This window comes from Musca vetustissima, unplaced genomic scaffold, assembly GCF_032173495.1.
Source record: "Musca vetustissima isolate MV318-11 ecotype Yass unplaced genomic scaffold, APGP_CSIRO_Mvet_v1 utg44683, whole genome shotgun sequence".
NCBI lineage: Eukaryota > Metazoa > Arthropoda > Insecta > Diptera > Muscidae > Musca > Musca vetustissima.
Genome location: NW_026880735.1, coordinates 71,560 through 83,372, shown reverse-complemented (window position 1 = coordinate 83,372; position 11,813 = coordinate 71,560). Strand labels below are relative to the sequence as shown.

Here is an 11,813-nt window from a genome sequence, read left to right as displayed (position 1 = left end):
TTAAAAAAATAATACATCTATTTTCATGTTTTCTTCTTCAAAATAAGTTTAATAAGAATTTTTAGTAAATTTATTTTGAGAATATTTGTTTCTTTTTATATTAATTTTTGTTTATAAATACAATATATATTTTTTCAATTTTTTGTAATGGATCTTTTTTTAAGATTGTGTTCATCTTATGTTTTACAATTTTGGGGGAGCATATATTTCAATTGGTTTTGGAATTAATAAAAATAATAATATAATATTTTTGCATTATAACAAAACAATAAATAAAAAAATGATTCATACTTTTTTCTCTCTCTGTTGTATTCTTCAATAAATAAAAAATAAACTCAGATATTTTTTTGTAAATAATAAAAAAACAAATCAATTTTGTCTGAGTTGGATGATGATGCTGCACTGATTTAAAAGTAAATGGAACACGTGGGGAGCGAGCCTTAAAGAGAATAACTAATAACGGTAAATAATAACTGAATTAGAATAAAACGTAGCTGAAACAACCGACTTCTACCAATATTGTAGACGTGCCAGCATTTTGCAACAAGATTTTGTGCGAGAACAAATGTGCTGGTTGTTGCGTGCGTATGTGTGACAACACAGAGCATTAATTGTGGATTTCTTTTCGGTGATGTACATGAATACGGCGTTTCGGGTTGTTATGTGCTTTTCGGTTAGAAGGAAACGGGCTTGTATGGTGTTCTTAGACTCTTGATATATGCTGCAAGAGGTTGCAAGGCCAAAATGCTTCAATACGTTCCTTGAGCAATTGAAATGGATACGATATCCAGGTAAGTACAGTTTGCGCCAACAAACCCATTGGTTCAGGATATTGATGTGTCAAGAGAGCCAACAATGCCGTAAAGGAACACAGCCCCGCTGTGAACAGTATGAAGAAGGGCAATTCCTTTTTGGGGTAGACGGAAACTTCATGGAATGCCGGCAACAGCTCGCGATCAGCACATTCTGTACATGTGGGATATGGATAGAATAGATGGCCTCGTTCCAAAGGATACGGCAACATACGGAATGTACCCTCCCAGGTGCAGTGCAGCAAGTTCAATGCGCCCTCAATATTTTTCCAGTGTTTCAGGTGAAAGAAAGCATAGGCCAAGGCTTCTGAATCTCCACGCTTTAAGATATGCTCCGGAGGCAGAATGAGTGGCTTTGTTTCTAGCAAATACTTCGGCACATGCGGATTAAATTCCACAGCTCTATGGATGGCCTCCACTGCACACATTTCGGCCGGGCTGAGACCCCGTTTCGAGGCTATGTCGGGCGAAAATTTGTCAGCAACTGCTCTAGCCTTTAGCAATGCCGCTGTATAGCAAATAGTAGCCGACTTGGGCAAGGAAATGTCATCGTATTTGGCTAAAACTGCTTGGCAATCAGCATACGCCTGCATCTCCAGTAAAGTTTCAATGAGATTCTCGTGGATGTTTAAAACATTCATAATTGAAGGAATTTCTTTTGTTAGATCACGAAACATTTTAGCAGCTTCCTTGAGCTTGCCCAATTTGCGGGCACACATGGCCAATCTTCGCCTTATATAGATTAGTACATTTGTATCACGACGATGTATGCCCTCGGCGATGGATCCCTGATGTTGTGTGGCTTGTGATTTGCGATAATTTTGTTCGGCCACCTTTAGAGCTGTGCGTAAAATTCGTTCTGCTTCCACAATGGTTGTAGCTTCTTCCTCGGCTAAAAGGATATAAGCAGGAGCACAATCTGGATTAATTTCGATTGCATTGTGAGCTGATTTGATACGCTGCACCGGATTGCGTTCACGCCATGCTGTTTGCATTATTTCATATTCTTCTTTGCGGGCATCACCCTCACATGTAAAGAAGGTTTGATGATCTTGTGCCGATAAATTCATATCATAGTAAGTGAGAGGTTCTTTGCTTGTGGCCCAGAAGAAACGCTGATATTCGGCTCCACGAAACAAATTCAACGGATTGCGCCATACCTTACATTCGGGCATTTGTTGGCCACTGCCTGAAGTAGTGCCATTACCAGCACTTCCATTAATACCATTGGTAGAAGTTCCACCATTGCTGGAACTGCCGTTACCACTGCTGCCATTGCCACTTGATTCGGAATTGGAATCGCTGCCATTAATCCATGGACTGATGTGGTTTATGGAAACTTGTTCTTATGGAATGAAATAAAAAAAGAGTATACCAATTATTACCATGTGGAATAAATAATGTAATAGCATAAAACAGGTACTTAAAACATTCACTATTGAATTTATTTCATCATATGGAGTTAGTTTTAAATTGAAATGTAGTTTCATATCGAAAATAAATCATTTTTTTTTGTTTTTTTTTTTTCTGACGGGATTTGATCTAATAAAAGTATTCTGCCACGAAAGCAATTTCCTTATCTCCTTTTGATTTTCACTCACCTATAAAGGATGTGCCATATTTACGAAAATACCACCATTCAAATATCAAGATAAGGCCAGATATTAGACTGGAAGTCCCCGTTAATGCGACATAAAATTTTGGCGTCAAAGTACTAAGGAACATCGACGAGGAGTCCCACATGACGCCGTTATTGTTGGTGTCCTGTTGCTGGAATTCTTCAATATTTGCCAATTTTGATTTTCTTTAATCCAGACGAATCTGGTGTTCGAACAAATGATGTGAATTCCTCTGCAAGTGACGATTTTTCTTGCTCACAGGATTCTTCTGCTGCTGCCTGTCTGCTAGCTGTTAACAATCTCCGTTTGACGTATGCCTCTATCTCGTCGTTTTGCTCCTGTGCTCTTTCTTCTACCAAACACACAATTTTTTTCTCTATTCGAAAATTTTTTCTACTGTGATTATTCTTGCAATATTGTCCATTGTAATTATGGTTATGTTGTCTGATAATATGCGTTTTTCAATTGATCTGTATTTTTTTATTACTGTTTGGCAATTTTATTGTATTTTTTATTTATTTATTTTGCAAAAAACAGAACTCTTCAGGAAAATACAATCAGAGAGCGGAGTCAAACTATTATTATGATTAACGGCGTTATTTAATACGGCAATCAATAGCAAATAAATAGGGATCTGAAAATCGATAATGAACTAATCGATTATTGTAGTAAACAATTGATGTATTTCAGAAATTTCATGAATTGTTCTGATTTTTTTACTTTCAGTTTTAGAGTACAGAAAAAAATAGAACAATTGTCAAAAATGTACATGTACTATATACTTATACATATCGCATTTCGGAATATTCTTTAAATCGAAATTGTTTTCGATTTTCCCTTTAATTTTACCACTTTTTGCGTATGTGAACAATAGTGTTATCATGTAAAATTGTCTGCTGCTACCGAGAAATATTGATAAATTTATTTTCATCTTTAAATAAAAAATAAAGTTAATATGTTTATATGTGTCGGTAGGGCTTAGCGATTACTGCACTTTAGTCCATGGCCTATAAATAAGGTCACCAAGGGAGACCAGCTGATTATCGATACCTCTCAAGTTTGCTGTCAAAATGCATTATTGTGAATTGACTTCCATTATGAAAACGTAAACAAAGTCGAAATTTTTGACATTAGACTTGAGAAAAAACACCGATTTCGATTGCTATCTTGGTGACCTTATTAATAGATCTTGCTTTAGTCGCTAACTTTAGGAAAATTTGCTGTTATCGGTTATCGTCGGTAATTCTGTCGTAAAACAGTTATAACTATACAAGGTAGTCTCATTTGAGAAATTGATAATGGCAACCCTTCTTAATATGGAATTCATATATCAATTTTAAATAAAATGAAAAATAAATATTGGCAAATTTTAAACAAATTGAAAAAAATATTTTTTCCAATGCTCCACATTGTTCTCAAGATTTAACTAAGAATGTTTAACTGAAAATATTAATAAATATAAATGATTCAAAAAAGTTTACCACAGGACACAAGATTTGCGTAAATTTTGAAGGAAGAATTTACGTTTAAATTTTGGAAGCTGAATGTTGTCAAAAGCAAATTTAAGAAAAATTGGAAACATATGACTGCATGAGACTACCTTGTATAGTTATGCCATGGTTCTTGCCAAACCTTTATCTGAATACCTTCAAATTTTAATATGCGGTTTTATTCGAAATATGTTGTGGTCCTGTACTGCAAGAATCTACGAGTTGTTACTATTTTTTCGTTATCATTAAGAAAAAAGTGTTATCGTAGTAAAAATAGCAGATTCTTGTAGTGCGGGAACAGACCAATAATTTTCGTTTAAAACATTAATGGTCTGTTCCAGTACTGCAAGAATCTACTACTTTTTACTACGATAACGAATTTTCCTTTATGTTATCGAAGAAAATATTAAATTCGAGTAGATTCTTGCAGTACGGGAACAGACCATAAATTATGAAAAAAATTTCCTATCAATCGGTAGGGTTTAACGATTACTTTTTTGGTCGTTAACTTAAAAAATATTTCCGTTAATTGACGAAATTTTCATTTATCGACTATTCATGAACATTTTCATTTATCGACTATTGCTGGCAATTCTGCCGCTTTAGTACGTTTACATTGTATCCGTTTTCGTTAACCCAGTGGGTTTCAATTGTCAATTCCATTGTACATATATGTCAAATAAATTCTCAGAAAATAGGTTATCCCGGTAAAAATGTATATTGTAAATGCCGTTTTAAACAGTTACAGAATTGCACTAATGGCCTTGTAGTCAAATTCATTGTTTATGTGAAATAAATCATAAAAATGTTAAAACTTTTTTCAATATTTTTTTATTTTATTTATGTATATTTCATGTATTAAAAATAGAATATCTTCATATGTATGTATTTACAGATATATGGTACTGGTATTTGTTTTCAAACTAAAACAAACAAAATGATTGCACAAAATTAAACAAGTAATGATGAAAAAACTGATTGATAATATAATATTGCACATTTCAGTATTGCTTGCTTTAAAAGTGCAAAAAATGTGGGGATGAAATTAATTTTATATCGATTCTTAGACAGAGGGCTTTAAGAATCCAAGGCCACAAACTTAACAAAAATTTAAGGTTTTCGATAAACTGAACTTCTTTTAACACATCATCTTGTTAATGGTAATAATTTATATAATTACAATTTTAAAACTTTTTTCTTTAAATTTTGCCAATTTTTTATTTAGATTTCTAAAATAACAAAATGTTATTAAAAATTTAATATTATTTCTAATGTTGTTTAAACTTAATTGCTTATCGTTTACTAAGATAACATGATCGTAGCCATACATATGGCATTATAAAAAAAAAAACTTAAAACTAATTAAGCACACAAACAAATTAAGCTTAATTGATATGTAGAAAATGAATAAAGAAAATACAAGTGAATGAAAATAAACATAAAATACGAAAACAAAGAAATTGAAAAAATAAAATTATATCATTATCATTGTGGAAGTTGATTGTTTAATGGGATTAGTTGTGGCTGCAACATTTTATTGTTCTCCACAAACAACAAATGTGTTCGTTCACAACTTCTATGCATAGCTTAGAAAAGGAAGTGTAGAATAGTTAAATGCATTTTGAGCGGTTTCCGAACAAAGTGTTGAAGACAAGGATATCAACGTTTCAGGGAATGATTATGCAGATTGGGATACGTTTGACTGGTTTCCATAATATTTGCCTTAATGTGGCATGAATTTAAATCAAATTCTACTGGCATTGAGAGAGTCGATAGGGGTAATGACATCACAGCTATTGGTGATGGCACTGGGTTTTCACATTTTAACATAATGTTCACTGCTGTAATACCTTGTCAATCGGTTTTCAATGGCAATAATTTTGAACCGGCCAATTTCATTTCCATTGATGTCTTTCCCGACAGAGTACCATTGCGTTCCATAAGATTCCAAAGGGAGCCCATAAAAACACAGAACATAATCACACCGAATACCAAAAGTTTGAGCAACAAATAAAGTGTTTTATAGCCATGCGGTACGGGAAATTCTGCCATGAGGATTAGAGCAGCCAACAGAATAAATGATATTGTAAAATACACAACCCTATCGGTTTTCAATTTGTTCAAATGTTCTTCACACAGCTCAATGGATTCTTTTATAACCGAGATCTTAATGGGTGTTTTATCAGCGACACATTCCTCCTCAATATGACCGTTGGAGTGAGATTTTCCATTAAGTGTCGGTGTATGCGGTGGTGTCAATTGTACATCGTGCATACTACCATTTTCAGATTCTACAGACGCTTCGACATGTCTAACCGAACATGTCTCCTCGTCGTTATCGTTGTTTACTTTCGGTCTCAATAGAAGACGTACTTGCACAGCCTCATGATCAGAGTAGCTATATTTTTGTCCAGGCACACGATGTGGTAAAGGTAATAAATATTCCAATATTTCCGTTTTCACAGAATCCGAACTGCGTACAAAGATATGATCGATGCGATAGCCATTGGGATTTTTGGCCAGCACTTTTTTCGGTGTATACGAATTGTGTTTGCATTCATTTGTTGTTACCGTTTCGGAATTACAGGTATCTTTCATGTCGGATGTATGCAAGAGAACTCTGGAAGGAAGAGAGAAATTAAAAAATGTGTATAATATTGAGAAGGGAAATAGAGGATAGGATTGAGATTTACTTACTTGTATGAAATGTCTTTTGGTTTTGTATTCAAATCACCGGCTAATATTTGTACAGCCGAATCCCAACGTGTTGCCTCAATAAATTGAGCTGTATCAAATGCCTGTATAACACGATGTGTCTTGTAATCATCATTATTTATATTGTATTCGGCGTGTAACTGCAAAAAAAAGGTGAAATAATTTCAATTAGTATATTTCAAGTATAATATACTAAGAACAAGTAAAAATTTGGTTATGTCCGTCCAGGAAAAATCTAAAAAATTAAAATGTGTCTGTGATCTTTATCGCATTTCTATTAATATTCTAGATTCACGGTTATTCAAAATTTACGATATTCGATGTATTTTTTTATTTTTCCAAAACCTATCCGTAAGATTTTTGATCATAGAACCCTTCGGGGAAAGGTAGAAAATGTTTCCGCTTCTATTATTGTTTTAAAAATAATTAAATGTTATATCATATTAGGCTTTAAATTAGGTCCCACTGTTCATTATCAAACCATTAATGGTGGCGATAAAACTTGTGCATTTTTAAACAAATACAAATGTTCTATTGTTTATACAGCCGGGTCATTGACCGAACGATTATAAAAATAGTTCTGTCGTTGTTGTTGGGGGAGAGTAAATAAACGATCTTCATCTGAGGATGCCAAAAAATATGAAACATTGTATAAAAAAAATTGATCAATCAAGAAAAAACATTTCTTTTCCTGATTAGCGGGCACAGTGCCAACAAATTTCTCAATCTTAGTCCCCAGCTAGAGAAGGGGTATTGGAAAAAGGGAAATTCGATTAAATTAATTAAATATTACTGATTCACTAAAATTAAAGTATGTGAAAATTAGTACAATTATTATTAATTAGTTATAAAATATAGGTGATACATTGAAGATTTAAAAAAAATGACACTAGTCTTCAGAAGTTGTTAGTACCAGACTATGGCTGGACCCAATAAATTATCTAGATTTAATATAATTAACTGTTTTCCTATGGAATTCAGCAGACTCCTCATTAACGTTGGTGTTATGCGTAAAATGACCAAAAAAGTTCTGAGAACAAGTTCGGAAGAGATTCCTCGGCATCAGCCCTGTAATAATAGCCTAGCCAACGTTTCCTGCCTTAGTCAACCTATTTTGATTCCAAATCGAAAGCGGGACTGGAAGATTACATCAAAACTGGGACTCCCTGTGAGGAGATCATTTATCCATATTCTAAAATAAATTACAGAATAAAATGTGGAACGAATTATTATATATGAACTATACAACTTTATTTAACATGCTTCGGAATGTCCAAATATGCACCGTTTTGTGTTGTTGTAGCAGTTTATATGAATATATTTTTCCGGTTTAAATTCCATCTGGTTCTGTCTCCAAATTAAGAAATGCAACTACTTCAGGTGTAAGATGAGTAGATTTGGATAAGTGCAGTCAGGTTTGAGGTCCCGTGCCACATGCTGGGCAGACATCATGCACATCAATCCGTGTCCAATACATGCTGAACGTAATCGGGCCAAAACTACTCTGGTTTGTCTGGGCAGCTGACGTTCTTCAGCTGCTATGGGTGAGCTCCGATGACGGCATTCAATTTGTATCCGTTCAGCGCTGTGGCTACTGCATCAATATGAATGCTATTCAGATCTGCTCGATGGGCAACTTGATGTAGAGGCTCCCTTTTGTAATGTTGAACCTCTCTCTCTCTAGATCATATAGATCCTTCCTGACACGCCTCGGTGGGGGATTCTTATCAACCAAATGATGGTTAGGATGATTGTCCCTGAATTAATCGAGCAGGTACTTCAACGAAAGTATATTGCTATAGTGACGTAAGAGAAGGATCTTCGTCTCCTCATGAAGGTGGTCCACTGGTGTCATGAGGTGGCACCATGTCGAAGTCCTCAGGGCGGCGTTCTTACAGGTGTAAATACTTCTCCATTAGAGTTCGCAGACCACGCTGGAACCGCATATCTTGCCACGGACGGACCTATCGCTTTGTAAGAGGTCAACAAGGTTTCCTTATCATGCACTGTTGTATGATTTGTTGCCATTTTAACGGCAACTTCATAATGCCTCTCTCATAGAAGTCCTGATCTCTATTTGCAAAAAAACTCTAGTATTCGATTTTCACAATCCTCCCTAGATATAAATTTTAAATCATTAAAGAAATTTCCCAATGCATGAAAAATATGATAATCGCTTGGTGCAAAGTCCAGACTGTATGGCGGATGCATTAAAACTTCCCAACCAAGCTCCCGAAGTTTCTGGCGAGTCACTTGGTGGAACACAAAACCTCTCCTGTTGGCCAATTCTGGCCGTTTCTGGTCAATTGCTATCTTCAAACGGTCCAGTTGTTGACAGCAGAGATCAGAATTTAGCGTTTGGCCATAGGGAAACAACTCATAATAAATAATCCCCTTCCAGTCCCACCAAATGCAAAGCAGAATCTTCCTGACCGTTAGTCCTGGTTTGGTCACCGTTTGAGGTGCTTCACCGCTCTTTGACCACGATCGTTTACGCACAGGGTTATCTTATGTGACCCATTTCTCATTTCCAGTCAGCATCCGTTTTAGAAATGGGACCATCTCATTCCATTCCTTCGCAGATGACAATTCGATCCATCCTATTTTTTCTGTTAATTGGTGTGGCACCCAAACATCGAGCTTCTTTTTGAATCCAGCTTTGTGTAAATGGTTTAAAACAGTTTTATAGTCGATTTTTAGCTCCCGGGCGATGTTACGATTGCTAACATGCCGGTCAACTTCCATAATTTCTCCGATTTTATAGACATTTTCATAATGGATTTCTTTTTACCCAACCTAATACTTCGAGGTCCTACATTTGAAAAAAAAAAAATTATATTCCATTCCTTCTTTCCTTCTTATAGTGAACGGTATACAAATATAATCATTTTCTTCCATTTAAAAAAAAAACTTTCTTCAAATTTATCTAAGTCCCACCATCTACCAATAATCTTATCTGTGAATGCTATATAGAAAATTCAAATTTAATATGAAACAAAAACAGGAAACATTGATTAAAAAAAATTGGCAAAAATCATGATATTTGTAATCTATGTTGCGAAAACGTGCCAGCTGGAGTATGTGGAGTATTTTTTCCCCTTTTCAATACAACATACACATACAACGACGACGACAACGACTAAAGGTTAGCAACAGTTTTTAAAATATATATGTTTACATTTATAATTCTTATCAATGCTTGAAGTGCTATGTCTGCAAGTGTTACTGTACATTAACAGCAACAAAAAAAAAATCTTAAAAAACACATAGACTTCATTATAGTTGCGAATATTTTATGCGTGTTTATTTATAGTTTGAAATCCACAAACACACACACACGACAACTATTACCAACAACAACAAATTTTATAGTTTTCAATTAAATTATAAACACCCCGCACACGCTTTTGTTTTTGACTTTTGAGAATTATGTGCATATATTATTGTTGTGCAAATTTTGGGTAATGTTTGAGACAAATGTTATAGACTAGTTTAATCAAGTTTGATTTTAATCCACATTTGTATCAGCGCTTTACTTCCTTGAACCCATTTCATTTCATTATATTTGCGCTGAGAATAACATCAGAGAGAAAGAGACAAGGTTGAGCAAAAATTGAAGAGATAAAGTCAAATATTGATTTTTTTAAATTATATTATGTATGCAGACAAGAAAGGCAATTTTGTTTGAATGTCTCTGCTGCTATTATGAATATAAATTATATACATTATTGCGAATAAATTGATAGGACAATTGATTTTATTTATTTAAATATGCGGAACAAAAGCAGTATTTAAATTCACATATTCAATACTCATATTTGTAAAAAAAAGACAACACCTTAAGGTACCCCTTGAATCTTCTCATTTATGCCGATAACACCTGTTGGTCATTAAAAAAAGTTTTGATATTTCAAATGGAAAATCGTACAAATTTAATAATTCCCTGCAATTTCAAATTATTCAAAATCTAAGCAATTACCAATTTTAATTAATAAAATCGACTGTATTTGGTAGAATTTACCTCTCTATGAAACAGGGGGCCGTAGGAACCATAACAATGTTTAGAGTTTGAAACAAATTTAAGATATAAATGGAAAATGTTCCTGAGATTCGGGAGATTGCGCTATGTAAGAGTGATTCATTATTGTTAATGCTCAAAAGTGGGAGGATTATTAAAAAAATATTTGGGCCTCGTTCTTTTAAAGGGACACCACAGATTTTGTGATAAAAACCTTGCAAAATTTCATAGGAAGTTATTGAAGTAGTACGTACATTTTGAATAAATTATGTTCTTTTAATACTGGACATTGACTCCAAACCATAAATATATATGTATACTATAAAAGGTATGGACAGAGTGCTTATATCTTTGTATATAATTTTCAATTTCTTATCCCATCGAAGAAAAGTTCCACTGTATATCACAACAACTAGATACGCCGCAAAGAGATAATTTTTGTTTCTAATTAATAAATCATACAAATTATTTACTTACATGAGCATTATACAAATGTACATAACGATCGCCGACACGTATTCTGCACATGCCAACACCCTTGCCGCCAAACCAATCGGCATGTTGGATGCGATGGCAATAACCATTCACGGTCCATGAATGGAAAAGTGTACTAACTATGGGATATTTTGATAAGACCAATAGACCAGCACCAATAACACCACTAATAATAGAATAAAACAATTAAAATTATTTCAAAAAATTAAATAAATTCATCTCATAAATTACCTATAAAAATAATGAGCATAAGGCAATATTGCTTTTGTTAATTCCTGTAAGAGCATGCTATCCTTTTCTGTCCATACCTCCTGCAGTGATACAATATCATATTTGCCGCTGCTCAATTCTTTGCCAATATGTTGCATACGTTCAGCACGATCGGCGGAGACAAAAGGTATACCCCTAAAAAGTAGAAACAGGAACAGCAACAACAAAAATCAACTTAATTGACCTTCAATAATATACAGTTCAAAATAAAAAAAATATCACAGTTTCCCTATTAGGTTTTACTATCCAAACACAATAAAATATACTATGATTTGCAAACATAGTTTTGTTTGTTGATGTTGTTATTGTGTTTAATTAATATTCTTCCCACTTACCACACGTTTAAGGTCAATACACTCAATTCGAGGGACACCATATTGTCCGTCCAGCAGCT

At 34.1% G+C, this 11,813-nt stretch overlaps 2 protein-coding genes across 2 annotated transcripts; both read right to left on the bottom strand.

Annotated features, from left to right (window-relative positions):
• Positions 1 to 436: 436 nt before the first annotated feature.
• LOC133326549 (protein ST7 homolog) lies at positions 437 to 2,663 on the bottom strand. Its single transcript, XM_061535176.1, has 2 exons — positions 2,414 to 2,663; positions 437 to 2,157 (listed from the first exon to the last, which is right to left on the bottom strand). The coding sequence occupies exons 1-2, from the start codon at positions 2,553 to 2,555 to the stop codon at positions 704 to 706; spliced, it is 1,596 nt and encodes a 531-aa protein (XP_061391160.1). The 5' UTR covers positions 2,556 to 2,663; the 3' UTR covers positions 437 to 703.
• A 2,922-nt stretch (positions 2,664 to 5,585) lies between these two features.
• LOC133326552 (putative neutral sphingomyelinase) lies at positions 5,586 to 11,796 on the bottom strand. The gene is made up of 5 exons (XM_061535180.1): positions 11,755 to 11,796; positions 11,381 to 11,554; positions 11,132 to 11,315; positions 6,619 to 6,776; positions 5,586 to 6,541 (listed from the first exon to the last, which is right to left on the bottom strand). The coding sequence occupies exons 1-5, from the start codon at positions 11,793 to 11,795 to the stop codon at positions 5,776 to 5,778; spliced, it is 1,323 nt and encodes a 440-aa protein (XP_061391164.1). The 5' UTR covers position 11,796; the 3' UTR covers positions 5,586 to 5,775.
• Between the last annotated feature and the right edge of the window lie 17 nt (positions 11,797 to 11,813).